Raw genomic sequence first — 23,385 nt, 5'->3', positions numbered from 1 at the left:
GCCCAAATAATTTAAGAGCATTGTATAGTTACGTATAGATAATACTTGGACAATAAATCACCCACAGGAGACTGAAAATGTGGCCTACAAGAACATGTAGGATGGTTAAAGTGACTTGAACTTGACTTGCACCTTTCAAAATACAGGATATATATCAGAAGGGCAAAAACATTTTAGTAACCCAAAGAGAGCTCATGAGAATCCAATCCATCCTTTTAACATGACCAGGCCAAGATGCAATATGAGCTCAGTGCCGATATGCCCAGCTCCATTAGCTTTAGGCATTCAGGGCCAAGGAGGCAAAACATACACACCTCAGACCGCATCTTCAGTGATGTAAATGTAGGGCAATTAAGATGAGTGTGGCAGCACAGCATCACTGGCTTGTTTTTTTAGGCCACATGTGGCTGTCAGGAGGTTAAAAGCAGCTGTGTAGCATTTCCTGACAAGCCTCTTATCTGTCCTTCAAAGACGTTAAAAATATCCGTTTTACAATCTGCATCATCCAAACTCCATCTGTCGTGGGAGCACATCAATATTTAACAGTCTCCCTGGAAAGCAACCATGTAAGTGAGCCAATAAATAGCTGCTAGCCTAACAAAACATCTCGGCTGAATCTCTGGAAAGCCTTCTTTTGTAAAGAAGCAGATGGTGCAGTTAACAGATTATATATATATGTATATGCATAGTATCAAAATTTAATTTTTCAGGATTTGTATTAGCTCTTGGCTGTGTACATGAAGATGCTCTGGGAGAACAGGTAACATTGAACTACCCTCTAACCTAAATATAGGTAGCGAGACCAATCGTTTGTATGTCAAGTATTAAATAAACTATCATCATAATGTAAGGTTGATCCTGCACTGGATAAATTCACCAAGATGTCAGGTAATAAAAAAATCCATCAACCTTGGGCGCCCAGCATATCTCAAACTGTAAGAAAACGTGCTCTCTGTTCTCTTGTTCCTCTGGTATAATTTGTTAAAAACCAGGGTAGAACATCCTTCTCAAGGACACAAGTAACAACTCGAAATTCTGTGATAATCAGCTCATGTCTCAGAGGCTTGTCCTTGACAAAATGGGAGAAGAAACTTTGCTGCCCCCCGCTGGTGCTAAGTATTAATTCACGATTTACTTTCCCTGCAACACTCTCCCAGAGGTATTAATTATTGGGGATACTGTGGTGAAAGCATCTGTGGTCGTTTTGTTGTTTCATGGTGTCTCCTGTGTGTTTCGTCAACCACAGTCCTACCAATAAGTCAAGTGTGAGAGACAGTGGCAGAAGCAAGTCTGGTGCTGCAGAGAAAGTATCTACTGGAGGTGCAGCAGCGAGAGCAGACACCAAGGGAAGAGGCACACCAGAACACCATGGTGAGATGTTCAACGTCTGCAAACGTCTGTCAGTATACGGAGGCAGTGTATTAACGTTTTGTTCTGTCTTTGCTTTAGCCTCAAAGCATGGATCCTCTATGAAGAAGCCAGCTTCCCCCAGGAAAGAAGACAGCAAGGACGGGTCGAAATCCTCAGCACCAGACAAAGCAGCCAGTGAAGCTCCTAAAAAGAAGATCACAAAGCCCGTTCCGGGGACTGGAGCCTCAGCTAAATCCAGTGCTAAACCACCAAAAGCCTCTTCTGCCCCTGCCAAGCAATCTTGCGTAGGAGTTGCCAAGCCTGGACCAAAGCCCAAAAGTACTACTGAATTATCTGCGGAGAGAGCTTCTCCAAAATTGGGAGGAGCTTCCAAAACCTCAGCAGCCTCCAAGAAAGCAGCAACTAAAGGAAAAGAGGTAGCGAATGGTAAAAATACAGACAGTAAAACTGAAGTTGCTCCAACTGAAAGCACTGGTGATGTTGAAGTTTGTAAAGATAGTACAGAGGTAGCGCTCTCTGACCAGCCTGCAGCACAACCACCAAGTCAGGGCAAAGGGGATTCACTCAGCCTTCAGGTAGAATCGAGCCCGAAGAAGAGTCTCCAGACGACTGAAGTACAGTCAGAAAACACTAACAGTGCACCAGCAGCTAACAGCATCCCCCGTGTCAAAGCTGCCAATGCAGACACTCGCAAACAGACTGAAGGGAGTAAAGTGAAACAGTCTCAGAGCAATGTCATCCCTGCTCACATCAGTGGAGGACAGGTTCAGGAGGTCAGCTCCCCAAATTCTCCAAAAGACACCGAACACCCCATAGACACCCCCTGCAGCATGGGAAGCACTGACACTCCCATAGAAGACTCTTGGAGCGGTATTCACCATCAGGTCAGCCCGGAGTCCGAGACTGGCAGCACACACACCACTTCCTCTGATGACATCAAGCCCCGCTCGGAGGACTATGACGCGGGAGGCTCGCAAGATGACGACTGCTCCAACGACAGAGGCGTTTCCAAGTGCGGCACCATGCGCTGCCACGACTTCTTGGGCCGCAGCAGCAGTGACACAAGCACCCCAGAGGAGTTGAAGATGTACGAAAGCGGCGCAGGGTTGAGAGTGGAGGTGCGGCTGCGTGGGCGAGACGCTGAGACCACCAGCGAGGAGGAGGGAGTTAGGCAGCGTCCTCGTTCCTGGTTGCACAGAGACGAGATCCCTGTGGAGGAGGAGCACTCAGAGGTGGAGGCCACTGTGACTGTAAAAAGCGTCCCCGACCACCAGCTCTTCTCCTCTGAGGAGGAAGAGGAAGACGAAGATGAAGAGGCAACGGAAGATGAGAGGTCTGAAGTTGAGGTGATTCCAGGTCAGGCTTCAGTGCCGCCAACTGAGCCCTCGCCACACTTTCAGGGGATCGTCAATCTTGCTTTTGATGACGACGGTGTGGACCAGGAGAACGACCAGCCCGACTACCAGTCGAGTTCCAACTTCCGTCGCTCAGTGTTGCTCTCTGTTGACGAGTGTGAGGAGCTGGGTTCAGAAGAGGGCGGCATCCAAACTCCACCTCAGCAGCCTGACGACGCTGTGACTCCTTGTGATGTTTTCGAGTCTGACTCCGCAGCTCCTCAGTCCAATTGTGCCCCTTCAGGTGACCAACAGAACCATCTACCATGCCATCAGGAAAGCGCAGACACAAAGCACGATGAGGAACAGGAAGAAAAATCCTCCATCTTCCTCACAGAGATCAAGGAGCCCATGCCAGAGGAGAGTAATCACATCCAGGCCGATGGAGTGAAGTCCAGTGGTCCTCTCCTGGATGCTGACACTAGAGACCTCCCTCCCCAGGAGCGCCCGTGCCACCTGGATCTGCGGCACACTGAACAATACAACGGAGCGCCGCGCAAAAATCACCCCAATCCCTCTGAAAGCAAGAAAGCTGATTTACATCTAGACTTAAATGAGCCTCAGCTGACAGGGGACTCTCCTGTACATGCTGCACAATCTCCAGCAGGTAATGTATGATCTACGGACCCTTCCTAGACCCCAAAGCCATCTCTTACCCCCAAACTCCATCAGTGAAGGTATAGCTTATCCCTGCAAGATTCATTCTCCTCTGCTCTGGTTCCTTACCTACATCCAACATAAACCTATCCCTCTTTCAGAAAAAAGGATATAGTGCAGTAACTAATTAAAAATACAAGTTCAAATTCAAATGAAATCATCATATTTTCATAGCTGAAGCTTCCTCTCATTTCAACCCATTGATTGTGTAGCTGTTGTAAATTTGAATTTGCAACATCCATATCCTTTTAAAGATGGCGATTGGTCTCATCATAACAAATAACCTAAAGTGTACATTTAAAACAACTGAACTACCTTTAGTCAGAGGCGTTTAGGCCACGGTAACTCAGTTTACACAAAAAAAGGGGAAAGCAGTGTACATTTCACTAAGACTGATCATAGAATTGTACTTGTCAAAAAGAAATCTGCCTTGTGACAAGGCCTGTGACATAGGTATACCAATGCACTTTTATGTACATAAAAATAAGATTTTTTGATTATTTTTGTCATTTCTTTTATGCAGTGGAACAGTCTTTGGCCCTTTTAAGCCATAGATAATTTGACATAGTTAAAGGTGCTTTACATATAATTTTAACATCAATATATCATTGCCAAATTAATTCTGGTTCGTCGATATAATTACTTTAACAGTGACCATCGTTGAGATCACTTTATGTCTCATAGTGTTGTGATGAAGCTTGTGTTTCTTGAAATTTAGACAAAATTTTCAGCCCTGTTGCAAGAAGAAAATATGTTACATTTGTATGTTTTATATCAAATCAACATTTTTAAAGTACGTAGTATGTGGGCAAACTGCAGACTAAAGTTCAAGACCAACAAACAAAACCTGTAGCTGTGTTTCCACAGGGAATGTGTCACAGAAAGCAGTTGTTTTTTACTTAGATGTCACTGTGTTTCAGGCTGTAATAGTGGCACGATAAGTGGTTGTTTTAACAGAGACATCACTGTATTTCCAGCAGCTTTTTAGGCACCACACAAGTTTTTTTTGAGGGACCTCTGGCTGTGTTTTTCTGGCCGGGATAGTGTCATGAAAAGTGGTTGTTTTTTACAGAGACATTGCTGCATTTCCAGCCAGAATAGTGGCAGGAAAATCGTTTTTTTTTATAGAGACATCACTCGTTTCCTGCTGGGATAATGCCACCAAAAGAGGTTGTGTTTTAGCTTAAGTTATCACTGCATCTTCAGCAGCTTTTTAGGCATTAAACATGGCTTTTTTAAGCAATCCATAGCTGTGTTTCCACCAAGAATAGCGTCATTAAAAGTGGTTATTTTTTAATAAGACATTGTTGCGTTTCTGGCTGGCATTACAGAGACATTGCTGCATTTCCTGCCAGCATAATGCCATACAAGTGGTTGTTTTTGACCGACATATCGCTGCATTTCCAGCTGGGGTAGTGCTACAAAAAGCGGTCTTTATTTACACACACAATGCTGTTTTCAGCCTGAATAGTGCTACAAAAAGCGGTTGTATTTTACAAAGACAACACTGCATTTCTGGCTGGGATAGTGCCACAAAATGTGGCTGCTTTTACCAACTCGTTGCTGGGTTTTCAGCTGGAATAGTGTCTCGAAAAATGGTTGTTTTTTACCGAGTCATTGCTGCATTTCCAGTGTGGATTGTGCTACCGCCACTTGGTATTTTAAGCCAAAACATGATATTTCCCTTACCATAACCAAGTGGTTTTTGTGCCTAAACAAAATCACACATTAAAATTAAGTTAAAAATAAAGTTTCAACGTATCCGGCACCTAATGTACAAATGTAAGGAACCTGTGGTTTGCAGAAACACACAGCGCCAACATTATTCTAGCAACTGGGTTTTCCATAAACCGCATTGCTCAGAAAATGTTGCTACGACTGTTGCTTTTCCTTTTGCTGTATTTTAAAGGATAAATCTATTTGGCTTTTCATTCATTAAACCATATCGAAAAACAAACATGATAAGAAACACAAGCTGGACCTTGTGTCAGTTGTCAGGTGGCGTCACTCGATGCTGCTCGACCTCTCAGCGATGGTCCTTTAGTTTACAGTAATTATAAAATAAACGTTAAGAGATGTGTTGATGTTAAAATGTATATGTAGCACCTTTTTAAATTTGTGTTCAGGTAAATTACAAGCTAGTGATGATTTCTTTGAGATTTCTGTTACCTGACATCAAGGTAAAATACATGGTACAACACAGATGACACTAAACTGCCACTGCTTCTCAGAAAAGTGTGTTATACTGGGAAACTTTTCCCTTGCATCTCCTTGCTGTTTATTTTTATTTCTACTGGAGAATGTACTTGTTCCTGAGTTTTTTTGTTTGTTGTTATTTTTGCACTGCACACATGCATGCTGTTTAAGTTATTTTGTCATTCCCCTCTTTCATTTTTGTTTATTTTTTGCCATTATCCATCACCTTTTGTCATACCCAATAGACTTATGTCTAGATGCATAGACATCCACTCTTAAAGAGAACCGTGTTTTGTTGTCTACAAGCTTTTGTTCAGTAGGTTTGTGTAGTGTCAGTAGCCTTCTTTGTGAAGTGTGTGATGTGTCTCTAGAGCAGCTTCCATAGTCCTGCCATGTCTCTCTTTTTTCACTGTCATATTCAGAAAAAGAAATCCTGCTGCACCATTACTGAGGGTCTATCCCCATGCAAACATGTAAATTATTTTGTTTTCAATATCAAACAGTGATCAGTTACTTCATCTTTTGCCTTTTTTGAAATTGTTAAAAATAGAAAAACACAAAGAATGTCAAAAACATGGTGGTGTGCCATCGTTTGTGCTACTAAGTAAAAGCACTGTTGCTTGCATTTTTTAGGTTTCTGTGACAGTATGTCAGTCTGTTCATTAGGTCTGCCCGCTCAAAGACCTGCACGTAAATCTCAAAACATATCACTGTTACTTGCTGACAAAATGCAACGTTCACTGGTGCTGGCAATGCATGGCTTACTTTGTTTGAACAGGTGGATAAAGAGATGCATTCCTCTGTGCACATTTGCCTTTAAGGCAACTGTATACCCTTGATATCCATATTTGAAGTGATTGGTGAATTTCAAACTGGTGAATTTAAAATTGGCATCGCCATTTAACCATCCATAACGTCACTGCTTTCACACTGCTGTCCTCACCTAACTTCACTATGGAATATCTTTTAAGGGACACAGTTGCATTAAGGGTAAACATTCAGTAATCAGTGTTTTATTGTAGTAGGCAACGACTAGTCTCTGAAATGAAAAAGAAAAAGAACTGTGGAGGAATGAATCCGTTTGTCATTTTGCAGTATTGTCAATTGTTTTTAGGGGACAATGGTTGTGACAGATTGGATCAAACCTGCAAACATGACCGCCGGCCATCCAAAGCCCTCTCTCCCATTTACGAGATGGATGTGGGAGAAGCCTTCGAGCACTGCTCGGACAAGGACAGGAATGTAAAACTGAAGGCAGAGGAAGAAAAGCAGAGAGAGGACGATGACAAAAGCAATGAGTTTGCAGAGCGGGACTGGAGCCTGCTCAGGCAGCTCCTCTCGGACCACGAGTCCAATCTGGGCATCATAAACCCTGTGCCTGAGGAGCTCAACTTGGCCCAGTATCTCATCAAGCAAACACTGTCGCTGTCACGTGACTGCCTGGACTCGCAGGCCTTCCTGTCCCCAGAGAAGGAGACCTTCAAACGCTGGGCGGAGCTCATCTCGCCCATGGAGGACTCCTCCACCAGCATCACAGTAACCAGCTTCTCCCCAGAAGACGCTGCATCTCCACAGGGGGAGTGGACCATCGTGGAACTGGAAACACATCACTGACTGCACAGAGGAGAGCCTGCCGGACAGTTGACACCTTCTCTGGGAACTTTGAACGTATTTACATCAACTTTGTCTTAATTTATTATAATTTATAACCATATTCTGTCCTGACGTGTCTCTTTTTCTGGACTCTGCAAAAACTCTGGACTTTGCAGCAGCTTATTTGCATTCCTCATGATGCCCTCAGTGGACTGTTTCCTGACACAAGTGGGCTGTTATGCATGCTGATATTTTTGTATGTCTGACTGTTTAATTGATGTTGCTTCGAAGCTCTAGAAAAGAATAGAGTAAGAGAAAAATCATTTCTTTCTCATGGCAGTCTTCTGATAATATGGTGGACTGACGTTTCTTAAAGAAAAAACAATATCAGCCGACTGGCTTGCATTTAGTGTCATATTGGAAATAAAGTTTTGTGTTTCTTGAAAAAATGAAACGTGGTCCTCACTGTCAAGTCATAGAGGAGTTGTCAGACATTCCGCACTGATATAGGTTTCATTTCAACATTGACCTTTTTCACAGCACACACTTTGACATGTCATAGTAGCCCATCAATTTATGCTGTAAATGTCTGCAATTTTGTCAAAATAAAAATCCTCTGCTACTTTTGCATAGACAGATACACATTTTAAATACTGAGAAAGACGTGTCCCCTGCAAATTTTGCCCCCGACAAATACCTCCTATATTATAATAATAAAAAAATTCAATACATAAAACTAATACTGAAACTAATGATAACTAAAGTAAAACTAAATATTTAAAAATAAACTGAAATGAGCAAAGACACTCCGGAAAGTGAAGGGCAATGAACAAAATTGAAAACAAAAATTAAAAACACATTGACCCTTTGTTATTTAAATATAAATAAATAAAAATGAAATAAAACTAGTATTTTAACTATTACAAACTAAACTAAAACCAATATTTTTAAACAACAAAATTTAAACTGAAACGAGCAAACCCAATCTGGAACACTAAATTGAAACTAGAACAAAAATAAAAAACAAAATATTAAAAAAAGAAACTATAATTACTCCATAACATAATAACTATGAATGAACTCAGTCTGTTTAAAAAATAAATAAATTAATAAAATAACAATTACAGCAATAAAGTATTTGTTCATGCCAATAAAGCTATTTTAATTGAATAGATAAGATGGATAAATATTTAATATTTTACTTGTATTTATTTATTTACTTATCTTTATTTCTAATTTATTTTATTTTTATTTATTAATTTTTATGAAATAATGTAGCAAAAACATATTTGTTCGTGCTAATAAAGCTATTTGAATTGAATTATTTGATAGATAGATAGATAGATAGATAAACATTGTTGGATTGAAACACAGCGACCTCTAGTGGATTTCTGTTAAACTAACAAAACAGGCGCTCGTGCTGCGTACACAGGTGTCTCGTGCGAATGATGCAGCGCGAGCTCAAAGCCAAATACAGTTTGTTGAGTTTGACGCTGTCATTATCAGAACTGCGCCATTAATTTCCCTTCCAGTGAGCGGTTGGTGATGGAAACACACAAAGAAACGACTCCTCAGTGGAAAACAACGGTTATAGTCAGCACCTCTCTCCAGGTACGTTACAGGGCTAACGTCTCAAACATTCTGTTCGGTTCAATAAGTAACGTGAACAATGTTTGCTAGCTACCTGACGTTAGCTACATTAACGCACAACCACCATAAACACAACGTGAGTACAGGTAATGACAGCTGGTGAAATGTTAACGTTACTCATTCAGCGTTCTCTGTCTTTTATCTGAATTTAGAATCTACGTTAGTAAAGTTATCTATTCGTTTTACCAGAGCCATGACACGGGCAGGATGCTAAGCGCGCAGCAGCACCGAATCAGGTTCTCAGACAGTGTTGAGTCCGGAGCCTTCATTTTCCCCCTGTCAGGTAAACCTGCTGTAGATAACTCATGGTGAGACTATAAGGCAAGGGGCTCCTGGGCACAGGCGTTTAAGGGGCCCCCAGCACATCTATGTAGGAGCAAGACACCCAGTCTGGAGGAGACACAAAACTGCGTCGTTTATAGTCACCTTGTATATCCTAGTGGTTGTTTGATGTGTCTTTTGTGTGTCTTTGCATGTCTTGTAGTCATTTGGTGTGTCTTTGTGGTTGTTTTGTGTGGTTTGTGGTCGTTTGGTGTGTCCTTGTGTGTCTTGTAGTCGTTCGGTGTGTCTTTGTAGTTGTTTTGTGTGTCTTGTAGTCATTTGGTGTGTCTTTGTGGTTGTTTTGTCTGGTTTGTGGTCATTTGGTGTGTCCTCGTGTGTCTTGTAGTCGTTCGGTGTGTCTTTGTGGTTGTTTTGTGTGTCTTGTAGTCATTTGGTGTGTCTTTGTGATTATGTTGTGTGTCTTGTAGTCATTTGGTGTGTCTTTGTGGTTGTTTTGTGTGGTTTGTGGTCGTTTGGTGTGTCCTTGTGTGTCTTGTAGTTGTTTGGTGTGTCTTTGTGGTTGTTTTGTGTGTCTTGTAATCGTTTGGTGTGTCTTTGTTGTTGTTTTTGTGTGTCTTGGAGTCATTTTGTGTGTTTGTGGTCGTTTGGTGTGTCCTTGTGTGTCTTGTAGTCATTTGGTGTGTCTTTGTGGTTGTTTTGTGTGGTTTGTGGTCGTTTGGTGTGTCTTTGTTGGTTTTTTTGTGTCTTGGAGTCATTTTGTGTGTTTGTGGTCGTTTGGTGTGTCCTTGTGTGACCTGTAGTTGTTTGGTGTGTCTTTGTGGTTGTTTTGTGTGTCTTGTAGTCATTTGGTGTGTCTTTGTGGTCGTTTGGTGTGTCTTTGTGTGTCTTGTAGTCATTTGGTGTGTCTTTGTGGTCGTTCGGTGTGTCCTTGTGTGTCTTGTAGTTGTTTGGTGTGTCTTTGTGGTTGTTTTGTGTGTCTTGTAGTCATTTGGTCTGTCTTTGCATGTCTTGTAGTCATTTGGTCTGTCTTTGTGGTTGTTTTGTGTGTCTTGTGGTCGTTTGGTGTGTCCTTCTGGTTGTTTTGCCTCCCTTCTTAGTTGTTTTATGTCTCTTTGTGGTGGTTTTATGTTTCTGTGTGTTTCATTTGTCTTTGTGGTTGTTTTGAGTCTCCTGCTGTCTGTGTTGTTGTTATGTCTCTTTCTAGTTTCTTTTTCCTCTTTCAATGTACTTCAAAATAAAGTGTGTTTTTTACAGACCTCACAAGTGAGTCACTTGTGGTCTATTAAGGGTGAACCCCTGACCCACCAGTTGGGAACCACTGCCCTATAGAACCCTCTCCAATACACTTGCCTCACATGATTAAACTCAGTATATAACATACAGTAGTACTTCGATAGGCTGCCCTTGCATCCTTCTCAAAACTTAGATGGTGCATATTCTTTATGATCCGTTTAAGCTGTAATTTTCATTTTTAATTTGAGATATTTATTAATTACTTGCCTAGGTACTGCATTTCTGTTGGTTGACCCTCAAGACCTCCTGGAGAATTTTGAGGAACCTGGACTCATTGAGAGGATCAAGACTTTTGTGCAAGTACACCGGAACTGCTTTCTACTTCTGTACGCCCCCTTTAATGGGAAAAAGGAGTTGGAAATCTTGTCAGTGATTCAGCACAGGTAGATAAATGGCTGTGCTGTGTCTTTACGAATTCACTTCCTCAAGTTGTCACCCTTGTTTTACTTGATGTACACAAATATTACATAGTCATAGTGATTCTTAGATTTATAATATTTGTCTTTTTCTCTTTCAGATTCTTTGGCAGCAATCTCAGGATCCTGCCTGCGCGAAACAATGCTGAGATTGTCAAAGGAATGTTGACAATCGCCAAGGTAAAGATAGCAGCAGCAGGCAGTGCACACAAGTTACTTGGGAACTCTGGATAACAAATTAGGCATGCTGTTTTTACTTGGTGACACTTTGAAGTAAGCCAAGGCTCATTTATCTGCAGGCCACCAGTAAGCCCCATGTGGACAGTATCCGTGACCGGATGTCTCTGGCTCGGGCTCACATCATTGAAAGCAGTCCTGTGTGGGAGATGCTAAGAGACATTCTTTAAAGCTAAGCATATGATCCAGCATTTATTCCACACACTTAACACTTGGGTTGTTTTATTTGATGCTAACCAGTACAAGCTTTACTTGGAAAATATACAAAAGCAGGTTTAAAAGATGTGTTAGCACAGTTTAATCTATTTTTTATATTCTTACAAAAACTTTGGTGTAGAAAAAAGAATTTATTCAACAAGTGTTTGTAATAGCAAATATATTAAAACAGCATTTCTGAAAATAGCCCAGCGGTCTGAAGTGACACTTGAGCACCTCGATTTAGTTTAGGATCTTCAGCTTTTCCTCTGCGATCTCTTCGATGCGGGCTATAAGACTCTCCATCAGGTCAAATGTCACCAAAGCACTCTGCAACACCTGCAAGGCATGAGAATAGTCAGTGTGCTGGTTCTACAAAGGCCAGAATTAAAATATAAATTATAGGAGAGAATGTTTCCGTACCTGGTTCTGGACCTCTGGGGACATATTGGACACTTTCTCATTTTTCACTGTTATGCTTTTGACTAATCTGGTGGATCTGGCAGCATCTCTGGCTTCTGAGGAGGGAAATAGAGATAGTTCCACCATTTGTGCAAGGTTACTCCAAAGTGATTTTGTTCTACAGATTAAAAGCTAATGCCTACCTCTTGCTTTTAGCTTTTGATCCTCCCTCAGTGCCTTCAGTTCAGCCGAATGATATCCCCTTGATATGCTGATACACACACGCAGCATTTTTAGGTATTCGTCTTTGATCCTGCACAGCTCTTCCCACACAGCTGTCTGTAGGTAGGAGGAGTAGATCATCAGCTCTCTGCATTAACCAGGCTGGCAGTGAAAGTACTGAATTAGGCTGACTTACATTGCTCCTCAGTTCTTTGTCTCTGATGACGAGGTAGCGTAGAAGATTCAGACTCTCCATTATCCTGGATGAACAAAGACAGGGCATTGCTTCATGGCTCAGACTGGATGAAGAGTCCCAGCTGTCACAATGTCAGACCTTTGTCTTTAAGTCTCAGTAAGCGAGATTGTTTTGCAAATGGTAAAAGTAGCCACAGAGGTCTGTAACTTAAAGTGTAGGTCCATTATTTTTTGTTTATTTCTTATGAGGTTTTAATGCCATTCTGTTTCTCCTCAGCAGTGTTCCTTATGTATTCAAATCTGAACAATCAAGTGGTTGAAGTACTTGTTTTAGTGTCTTTGTCACTAAGCCAAGTCTTCTTTAAGAGCTGTGTGTTATCAGTCTTCCAAATTAGCTATATTCCTCTGACCCCGTAACTGGCACGAAAGCTGTTGTTACCAAGTTTGAATCCGAAAGTAATACAATAACACAAACAAACTAATTAAGCGAGGCAGTGGCAGACCAGCAACTCCCATGTTCTGTGAGTTAAAATTACTGTTTCTGTCAAAGGAGTCTGGCGGTTTTAGAGAGAGCAATATAACTGCCTCAGTTCCCTCCACCTTTCCAAACTGGGAACATTTAGACTGCCATTTACTCAAAGTAATACACTGACAATGGATAAGAACCTCAGAGAACCCCATTTCAAATAATCTGAACTAACCTTTCAGTTACCATAATTATCAGCACTCTAACTTATATAGCTGCTTGTCGTTAATGGCTGAGTGGGTGTTTCCATTAGAAAAACCCACAAAGGAACGCAGATGGAGTTGACCTTTAAATAAAGCTGAAATGGATAGTGCCACATACGTTTCTACATCCAAATCTACATTAATTTAGCTCCATATGACATGAAATGTAGTCTTTATTTTAGTTGTACATTTGATTTTCCATATCTCTAACGTAGGACGAAGCATATTGGAGATGTATATTTAGAGCTGGCATCATTTTCATGTATGTGGTTTGTGATTTGACTAAATAAAAATACTTATGTGTAGGATTTGAAGAACGTCTGACTTTGGTGGCTGTCCTCAATTCATGTCTCAGATAGCCAGAAGGCCTCCAAAATTTGCGGCATTCTTTGGAAAATGGTAACTCTATGTTTTCTGTCGTTAATGGATTATGCCTGGTGTGGACTTAAAAGTAACAAATGCGCAGGCATGTGTGAATGTTAAGCTGTTGTACATGTTCCTTACCTGTCCATATTGTTAAGTAAATCAGTCTCAGCACCTTGCGGCAAACAGAAAACCAGTCCCAGCAACGAGAGAAACTCCTCCCCCAGGAACCATTTATTGGCATTACCCGGCTGGAGGAGCAAATGTAGATTAAACACCTCCAAATAAAATCATCAAATACAAAGGCGGGGTCTTCTTAATTCTTACAGAATATAACCATGTGACATTTGTAAGCCCAAGTCTTCTTTCACCTCACCTCCATAGAAAATTCAACTTGACTCCTGATGTTCTTCACTATGTAACTCTCTACTCCCACATGGTTGCTGGTTTTTAACATGCACCTGCAACGGAAATGTGTGTTTCCGTAATAGTTTTCACATCAGTGTAAGATAAGATGTAGGTACAGAAAAAGAACACAGCAAATAAAGATAGAATATAAATTAGAAATGTACATATAGGTAAATCTGTCAAATTATGTTAAAACATGCCCAACAGTTTAACACTGGAGCACAATCAAGGGTAACTTCAGTGTACTTCAGCTTGGACCCTATTTTACAGTTTTTTTGTTTTTAAGTGACTAATTGTAACAACAGCTATTAAAATTTGTCCAGTAGTAAGCGAGACCACTGCAGTAGCAGTATCGAAACAGGCTGCAGTGTCTCAACTCGGGGCATTTACATCCACTGAAAGTGCTTGATTTTGTCACTGACAGGCTCAAATTGGTATTCTAAGTGTCCAACAACATTATGGACTTATCTCTACAGAGATAGACCTCTTTTTTAAAGAGTACAATGCTTTTTTAAAAAAACAGAAATGGCCCTGAAATCACTATCATCAAACCCACCAGACTTTTTAATTTTATCATCATAAAACACACTTCATTCAAAGTCGACAGATGCGAAATGAAACTCTTGAAAGCTGTCTTAATTTGTCTCTGCACTGTTCCAGCCAACACCAACTGTGGTTTGGTTGAAATAAATCCATAATGCACCCAGTTAGAGGTGATAATATGCTGGCTGTCAATACTAAAATGACTGAAACAAAAAGGATCTTACTCTAACAGAAAGATCTATCTCTGTAGGAATCCCTTCCATACTGATGTCGGACACTTACAACAACAATCCGAGCCCGTCAGTGGCAAAAACAAGCACTTTTAGTAGATGTTAATTGATGGTGCTCAGTGTCCACAGAGATTGCAGCCTATTTTGCAGGTGCTGACTGCAGCTGTCTCACTCAGTACTAGACCAGTTTAAAAAACTGTTGTTCCCATTAAGCCCTATTCAGACGGGATTAGTTTAATGTGGAGACGTGGGGTAAAGTAATTATTACCAGGGATTTTAGTCCTGTCCGAACGCGCCATGTCTGTAATCATTATGGACAATGTCAGTAAAAATTACAGTGACTTTTACCTTCTGTAAAATGGTCTGGAGAAAATACCTTGGGTAATATTAATCCTGTACGAACGCAATCCTCTGTAAAAATGTATGTAAATATTTTGTCGTGTCCTGTTTACAACCATTTTCCCGTGTTTACAACTAGTTTTCCGCATTTTTTTTGATGATGGAGGCGCTTGAAGAAGCATTCAGTGTTGTCAACAGTCGTGATAGTGGACATTCTTCTAATGATCGCATAGCCCTACGTGGGAGACGAATCAAAAAGGTTGAGAAGAAAGCACTTTTCAGAGCCACGAGACTTCTGGTTGTGTTAGGTAGGCCTAATATAAATCCATATTGCTAATCGTTGTGTACACACAATCCTGATCATGGGCAATATTTCACATTGGGCTAATCATTAATTATTATTATTATCGTACACATAACACATACAGGAAGCAACGTAGCACGCACATGCCCACAGGGGGGTGATGTGACGAAGTTACCACTCCCATCACTGGTAGAATTACGGAGATTTCTTGTCCCGTGCGAATCAGACATTTATATCACAGACATCCTGTGGTAAACTGACATTAGTCCACATCCATATGTAAAACTAATCCTGTCCGAATAGTACTTTAGTCACTTTGACATAGGAACATGGGAAAATAGGGTCCAGGTTGGAAAAAGTCACCCTTTAAATGTGATGTATTGCTGAAAAGTTGGAAAATAGGTTGTAGCATGATAAAAAAAAAAACAGTTGCAGTTTAAACTAGGAAGAATGTATTAAAAGTACAATATAAAACAGATACCAAAAAGTATTCTGTATAAATTTGATAACCTATAAAGATCAAAATATAGTAGATTTTAAATGTGAAGTGGAACATGTAGTCTTATTCATGCACATGAATGTTAGGTTTGGTCTCTCACCTAAAGAACTTGTGCTTTGCTTCGAGGTCTAATTTATTGATGAAGAGCTGGAGAACTTGTAGTCCAGATTCTCTCTGGGGAAGCAGTGATCATACAAAAAAAAAAAAAAGAAAGAAAACTCAACGAGTTGTTGTGTTTCACAGATGTAGAGTACGTCCCTCTCATCAAGCATAATTGCCCTCTACTCACCAAATGCTGCATTGGGCAGTCAGTAAGAAGTTGCCGCAGGCTCTGTGAATTCAAGCACACATCAAGTCACAGATTGGTCAAAATTACTCATAAAGTTTATGAATTCGTATCATCTCCACCTGTACATCAGTGTGCCAGCTGGCCCACATTGCATTGGTGTGCTTGTCTTACCTGTGGTACACTGTAGAAGCTCTTCAGTTCCTGTAGACTCACGGGAAGGCTGTTGTCCTGCACGCTCTCCAGGCTTTTTGAATACAGCGCCTGAGTGAAAATATACAATTAAGCCCAAGTAAGCCCTCAGTTTTCTGCTTTCATTCATCTCTAAAACTTTCTGCACATTGATGTGGCCTTACCAGTCCTTTGAGCAAATGTGATTCCTTTTTGCTGTTACAGAAACAAGAATACACGATGAAATCAGTCATTTTGAAACAGGAATTTATATTCAGTTCATATTGTACTGACAGCATACATGCTGAGGAGTTGATTGATGTATTCCATGTTGCACTGAAGAACGAATACAGGACTGGAACAGAAGGAAACAGTGTCATGTAAATAGTTTGTCACAGGACAACAAAATGAGCATCAAGCTGACCACATTTATGGCTTTTCAGTATTTCACCTGAATACTGCTGGAAAGCTGTCGATGGTGATAAGCTGGACAAACAGTAGATAAGCCAGACAAGCTCTAGACTCTTTTGACTGACTGTCGTCCATCTGGGGGCTTTTCTTTAGAGGGCTGAAGAACAGGAGCTCTGACAGAGACTCTTGGATTGCAGGTAGTGTGACCTGTAGTGATGCACAGTGAAATTAAGTGCCAAAATCCTGTTGAAACACCACCTACTGTTCAATTGCTTTCTGCCCTTTGATAGAAAATAGGAAGAACTCGCTTATACCATTATCTCTGTTGCAAAGAGCCACAGTGACGATTTTCTGTCTCGGTTCAGTTCAGCCTCGAGCAGAGGGTCCCTCAAGCTCCTCATGCAGCTGCAGATAATCATAACCATAGCCTTTTCTAATTATTTTGTCATTGACACTTCTGCTGTAAGATTAATATTTTAACTTCATATGAAAAGTGTTCAAGTTCTTTTAGCTTTTCCTTACCATAACTGGAAGAAAAAATAAAAAAATAAACTAAAACATTGCTAAAAATGAACAACGATTGACACATAGATAGAAAAACTACAAACAAATGAAATATCTCCAATAATAATTTAATAACATCCCATTACTCTGCCTTTAACCCCAAAAAACAGAGGTAAAAACCTACAACTTGAGCAGCTCAGTCCTTAGCTCCTCATTCTCAGAGGTGGCAACATAGCTTCCATTTTTCCTCTTCACCTCCTCGATGAATGGCTTCGTAAACGCAGCCAAGGCATTGCAGCAGCGACACAGACCGTGCTCATCAGCCTCCGCCTGCCGATGGGTGTAAGGCACAGGCAGGCGAGTCAGCTGCTTCTGCAGGGCGGCCAGAACCAAACCCACACTCGCTGCCTTTCTGTCATCCAGCTGAAGCAACACTTTACAAAAAACAAGGCTGTTGTTAGCGTCAGTGTGCAGCAGAGGGAGCCAACCCCATATTTTAAACAACTGTATTCTCTTGATTGGCAGTAAACTATCAATGAACACATATAGATGTTTAATAAGCTTATACTCAGTTGCCAGTTTATTAGGTACATTCCTCCCCTCATGAATGTCGTAATGTATAGTTTTTGTTGAAAGGTGCTGATTCAACTGAATGGTCATGTTGGAGGCTGCAGTTTGTGCTGCTGGTGAGTTGTATTGCATTATACTGACAGGTGTGTCTATTATTTTGTTCACCACATTTAACTACCAGAAACACATCTCCTCTACCTAATAAACTGGCAACTGACGACTACAACTACAGTGCATCCATTGAGCTGCATGATTAATAATGTTCCTAGATATATTTGTTGCAGAAATAAATTAGTAAATCACTTGATAAATAGAGTAATATGACATTATTCCCCCCCCCCCAAAAAGAATTTGTCAGTCAACCAACTGGGGAAAAGTTGCCCTTCGAAGAAAACATTGCCGTCAGTTGACCAAACTTTGAATGACCAAGAATGCAGAAAGAATTTTATAAATAAAATGATAAGTTTTAGGAACATGATAAATAAGAAAAGAAAAGAAAAATAAATACAATTATAGATAAAATAATAATAATAATGATAATAAATAATACATTTTAAATGAGATAAAAAAGAATGTAAAATAAATAAACAATTAAAATAGGAAGGTACACCAATAGGGGATTAATACGGTAAATAAATAAAGACGCAAATTAAAACATAATCAATTTATGTTACATTTCATCAGTGCTTACATGTATTTTTAATACTATTTTCGGGACATTTATTGGCATATTAATTTTTTCATCGAGTCATTTATTTTTGATTTTGGCAGCTAATATCAAGGAATATATATATATATATATATATATATATATATGTATATGTATGTATATATATGTATATATATATGTATATGTGTATATGTATGTGTATATATATATATATATATATATGTATATGTATGTATATATGTATATATATATATATATATATATATGTATGTATATATATGTATATATATATGTATATATATATACACACACACACACACACATATATATATATATATATATATATATATATATATATATATATATATATATATATATATGTATATATACACACACACACACACACACATACATACATACATACATACATACATATATATATATATATATATATATATATATATATATATATATATATATGTATATATATATATATATATATGTATATATATATATATATGTGTGTGTGTGTGTGTGTGTGTGTGTGTGTGTGTGTGTGTGTATATATATATATATATATATATATATTTTTTTTTTTTTTTTTTTTTTTTGTTTATATATATATATATTTTTTGTTTATATATATATATATGTGTGTATATATATATATATATATATATATATATATATATACACACATATATATATATATAAACCAAAAAAAACCCCACACACACACACATATATACATGTGTGTATATATATATATATATATATACACATGTATATATATGTGTGTGTGTGTGGGGTTTTTTTTGTTTTTTTTAAAGCAGTATTAGCAGTGAGGTTTATAAGCACTTGCAGTATGCGTTATAAGAGTTGCTATAGGCCCTCGTACATTTCTTTATGTCTCTCTGTCTTCAGAAATTCCGAGTGTGGTAGTTTTTGCATGATGGTTCTTTACATATCATAGAGATTATGAGCAAATGTAATATTTCACTTTGTAAAGTATTTAAATTGTTGGTATAATACACAGTATTGACATAGGACAATGTAAACTCTTTTCATGCATTATTCAAGAGTTGCAGGTGTCATAGAAAGCGCGAGTGTGAGTAAGTAATAGCATTGAATCAAGAGCTCTGTCACCTGTTTGAAGATGTGGAACAAGGGCTAAAATGGTCTCAGAAATGGTGCCTGGATCAATGTCTTCAACAAGTGCCAGCAAGCTATGCAGGAGTTCATCTGGCCTGCATGTCTAGACGACAGAACAGACATTAAACATTATGTACCTGATGTATAGAAAGGATCATGTCACATTGTATAGGTGAATTTTTGGTATGTACCTTGGTCAGATGTGTGATGGCAGCCTGGCAGTGATCGAGACTCTTCTCTTTTTGAACCACTTCATTTACAAGAGGTGCAATGAGCACACAGCCCATAGACTTCACAATCCCCTAAGTACAAAAGAGTAAACAATGAAAGTCTCCGCACGTTACAAGAGCAGAATTTATTGATTTGAAATGTACCAACAGAACACTATATCTATTTTTGACTTTACATTTTGAGAGTCTCTGATGCTTTGCTGAAAAGAAAAGTTAGAACCACATACACACACACACATGATGGGTTGTGCAGTTTACTGGTTGTGCTCTGGCTTTTAAAAGTATCTCCCCCAATGTCCAAGGTTTATTCTCTACGTTCAAAGCCAGGGATTTCTCATTTGATAATCAATCATTCGAACCTCTTGAGATTGCTTTGGCCTCAAAAAGAAGAAGGTGTATGAAATGACGCATACTTCTAAAAGTACGTTGCACACGACTACGTGAAGCATGGAGAGATGGGACAACCAAGGGCACTTAGAGGAGTGCCATATTGAAGAGGGTTGTCAGTGGAGCGAGAAATCTGACTAAATATCTGCCTGTTTCCTCCCCACACCTTCGGGTCAAGAGGCACAGACTGGTGGCTGCATTTTAATGTTTAGCATAGTTTGGTAGTGGGGAAGTGGCTGCTGCTGTTTGCTTCGGTAGATACAGTATGTGGCTGTTGTTGCTCAGGAGGCTGCAATGTTACTGTGTATGTGCTTTAAGTGCTGTATGACAGATTAACACTGTCACTGTCACTTCATATGTGTAAGGTGTGAGCTCTATGAGTCGAGGTGGAGAATAAAGCAGATCTGGCAGAGGAGAAATACCTGGTTTTTCTCATCGTGAAGGAATTTCAGTAGTTGAGCGCTGTCACCCTGGGTGAGACAGGCAGATCCCAAATTCTTGAACTGCTGGTAGTCCTCGGGCTTCAATTTGTCCTCTGGAGTATTTCGCTAAATATGAGATGGAGGCAGGACACCTGTTATTTATCACGCAGATTTTCATTCTGAGCATAAACCATATGAAACAAAATTTGAAAGCTGGGGTAGAAAGTGTTTTGGGCATCATTGGGTAAAAACTCCATAATAAACTTGGAGCATATTGTAATTAAAGTGGTCTGAGAAAAAACTTCTGCATGCTGTCTTGGCTTGTCCTTTTTAGGCTTTAGAAAATCTAGCCCCTGATGGGAGACTTTGGCTAATCACCGGTCATTTTGGAAAGATTGCGCACCCACTGGCTGTTCTACAAATGCAGATGCATGTGCGTGTCCCTTCAGATGGTGAAAGTCTGATTCAGTTCAAACTAAAAATGATCTAAAAGAGACTCTGACATTGAACTTAATGAAACCATCAACTGAATGAAAGAAAATGTCATCGCCACTGTTACGTCACCAATTAGTTTGTGGACTCCTGTTTTAAAGCCTCGATATGCCTTCACCATTTTGGACTTTTAGAGTCAGAAGCAAACATATTTGGGCAACAGGGTGGAGCTGTGGCGGAGTGAGGGATGGATCTGACTTAGAGCCCGAGATGATGTCACTCAGAGTGGCCACACCCTTAATTATGACATGGGGTCTATGGGGATTGACTGGCTTCCGGAGGCAAATTTGCAGTTCCTAGGATACTGAAGGAATGACCCACCCTACACTCCCTATGATTGGCTTGTACTTGTTGCCTTCGCTGGTTGGAGTGGGATTGGTTAGGTTAGGGTAAGAATGTCAGGCTAAGCCAGTCAGAGGCAGAGTAAGGGCCATTCCATCACTATCCTAGGATTCGCAAATTTGCCTTCTGGAGCCAGCCTCAAGTTGCCATTTGAGAAACTACAGTTTTTGGCACTTTGCCGTTGGCTTTGTTGCTCAGACCCTGGGGTTGACGCTTAAATAAATCACGTATCGGTATCAACAAAGTGTTTCAGAGATGGAGAGACTATTGCTAATAGCTTAGCCTTCTGCTAACTGAAGCCAAAGGCTTGTGGCTGCAGCTAATTCAAGTTCATGTTTGTGTAGCTAGCAAGAGACTCAATCACAATGTGTTCTCTGAAAGATCTTTACAGGCCCTTAAGTTTGCAAGGGAAACAGCATGGTATCTCTTATAGCATTGCCACCTTAGAACGGCAAACGATTGAAATGAATGACAAGTACTCGTGCAGGTCACCATTTAAAGTACTCGTACAGTTTTTTTTTTATACGTATACCAGTTCTTGTTGAGTGTGACACCATCAACTCATTTATCGAAATGGGTGATGGATTTCTTAAAAGTGCACCCTTCAAAAGTTCCCCTCACGTGAAGGTCACGCTCTGAGGTATCATTATGACAGGTGATAAATTGCACTACAGTGATAGAATATTGTTTACTCACCCATCTCTGGATCATGTCATCCACCTGATCTTCGTTCATCATCATCAGTGTTTCCCCACCACGTGCAGGCAATCCTATTATCAGTATGTCTTTATTCTCAATGCTCCACAACAGACGCTGTGGCAGCTGTAAGAACTAGTGTCAACGGCAGTATCAAAATGACCAAATGTGAAGCTCTCGGTGTCCCGAGGGGAGAGACAGATTCGGTCTCTATGGAACCCCAACATAAACCTCTTATCTCCCTTTGTGCTTGACATGTAATAGGATTAAACCAGAGTGCTTCTGTGTGGTCACAGAAAAACGTGGAAGTGTCTGGAAGGATCCAGTCCAATAGTGCTTTCAGTTCTGTAGAATACATAGCGCAGAGGCGGTCACGCTTTGGAAACACCCCAAATATATTGAACCAGAGACCCATCTCTAAATAGTTGAGTAATCCAGTGAAAGTGCACTAAATGTGTTTGTATCTAGCACGCTCTGCTACCCACTTACACATCCACTCACTGAAATATGTGACTGATTTCCTGCGCTGTAGGTGGGGATATGCCACTTATTTTACTGGGGTATTTAAATTCTGTAACTGTAACGGATTACATGTAGCCAGGATCACGTAATGAGATGACAAATAATAAGTATTTATAATCAACCCGGATAACATTTGAAATGTGTAATTGGATTGTAATTACATTATTAAGGTTTACTTGATCATATTTTTGATTAGGTCTTTAAAATATGGCCATTTCAAAATTATTAAACTTTTTTTTCCACGATAACAAGTGCTCGATTAATTCGTGAAAAGTGCATCCGACATCCAGGGTTTCTCAGGCAAGTGCTCCAGTTTGTACGGTAATTAATAAGGGTAATTTTATTTGACCAACTGTAAATACTGAATATGCAAAATGCATTTTGTTTGCATTGAAAATATTCTAAGATGTTTAAAGAGAAAAAGAATATTTGTGGAACTCAAATTTTTGTGGCTGCGTCACTTTTTATTTAGTATAGGGAGTAATATTTTAATGCTTGATCTTGAACTAATCCAAAGTTATTCGGGTAAGATAACTTTTTTGGTGATTCAATGGAGTATATTAGCAATTGCAATTGAAATCTGGGGAAAGGTCAACAATAATGGGTCGTATGACTTGAAGCGGTCGGGTTAAAACGACTGCCATGTTCCTCTGAATTTGATTTTATGAGAGATAATGATTTGTTTAGGCTCTGTAACATAAGCAGTTCTGCTCTGACCTTTATTGTGATTTGTGAGTATATGTAAGGCAAATAAATCCACCTGTGACACATGCTGACTCCCCTTTATAATTAAATGGAAGAGCCTGTTGTACAGAGAAGCACAAGGATTAAGAGTGCCTTTCCATGATTGTCTAATGACAACACATTGCTCCTCTGTGTAAACACAAAGGCTTCAAAGGCTCGGATCATCTTTTCCCTCCCGGCGTTCGGGTGTGTGTGCGTAATATAATAGAAGTACAATCACTGACTTCCTGCTCCAGTCAAACAGACTCAGTAAGGGAGCAGCTCAAGT

At 39.8% G+C, this 23,385-nt stretch overlaps 3 protein-coding genes across 7 annotated transcripts in view; 2 read left to right on the top strand and 1 right to left on the bottom strand.

The window, feature by feature from the left end:
• Positions 1–7,665, top strand: part of btbd8 (BTB domain containing 8) — a 38,249-nt gene extending 30,584 nt beyond the window's left edge. For all 4 annotated transcript variants that reach the window (XM_033621487.2, XM_033621488.2, XM_033621486.2 and 1 more), the window contains 3 exons: positions 1,247–1,371; positions 1,450–3,372; positions 6,733–7,665. In XM_033621487.2, coding sequence (XP_033477378.2) covers positions 1,247–1,371; positions 1,450–3,372; positions 6,733–7,232 — 2,548 coding nt within the window. In that variant the 3' untranslated portion in view covers positions 7,233–7,665. The remainder of the gene's footprint in view (positions 1–1,246; positions 1,372–1,449; positions 3,373–6,732) is intronic.
• A 966-nt stretch (positions 7,666–8,631) lies between these two features.
• Positions 8,632–23,385, top strand: part of c6h1orf146 (chromosome 6 C1orf146 homolog) — a 35,953-nt gene continuing 21,199 nt past the window's right edge. The window contains exons 1-5 of one of the 2 annotated variants that reach the window (XM_033622509.2): positions 8,632–8,822; positions 9,051–9,144; positions 10,648–10,819; positions 10,954–11,032; positions 11,152–11,285. In XM_033622509.2, the coding sequence (XP_033478400.2) occupies positions 8,757–8,822; positions 9,051–9,144; positions 10,648–10,819; positions 10,954–11,032; positions 11,152–11,259 (519 nt within the window). In that variant the 5' untranslated portion in view covers positions 8,632–8,756 and the 3' untranslated portion in view covers positions 11,260–11,285. Of the gene's footprint in view, positions 8,823–9,050; positions 9,145–10,647; positions 10,820–10,953; positions 11,033–11,151; positions 11,286–23,385 lie in introns of those variants that run through there. The other variant, XM_078168602.1, reaches the window with a different exon arrangement.
• On the bottom strand, positions 11,295–22,077 carry LOC117254314 (glomulin-like). Its single transcript, XM_033622507.2, has 18 exons — positions 21,852–22,077; positions 20,322–20,447; positions 19,474–19,584; positions 19,277–19,385; positions 17,075–17,324; positions 16,701–16,791; positions 16,427–16,593; positions 16,277–16,330; positions 16,161–16,191; positions 15,979–16,068; positions 15,808–15,849; positions 15,619–15,692; positions 13,572–13,656; positions 13,337–13,446; positions 12,105–12,168; positions 11,890–12,025; positions 11,708–11,802; positions 11,295–11,623 (listed from the first exon to the last, which is right to left on the bottom strand). Exons 1-18 carry the CDS (start codon positions 21,894–21,896, stop codon positions 11,528–11,530), a joined length of 1,776 nt encoding a protein of 591 aa, XP_033478398.1. The 5' UTR covers positions 21,897–22,077; the 3' UTR covers positions 11,295–11,527.

The sequence above is a fragment of the Epinephelus lanceolatus genome, chromosome 6, assembly GCF_041903045.1.
Source record: "Epinephelus lanceolatus isolate andai-2023 chromosome 6, ASM4190304v1, whole genome shotgun sequence".
Lineage (NCBI taxonomy): Eukaryota > Metazoa > Chordata > Actinopteri > Perciformes > Serranidae > Epinephelus > Epinephelus lanceolatus.
This window is presented reverse-complemented; position numbering and strand designations above follow the sequence as displayed.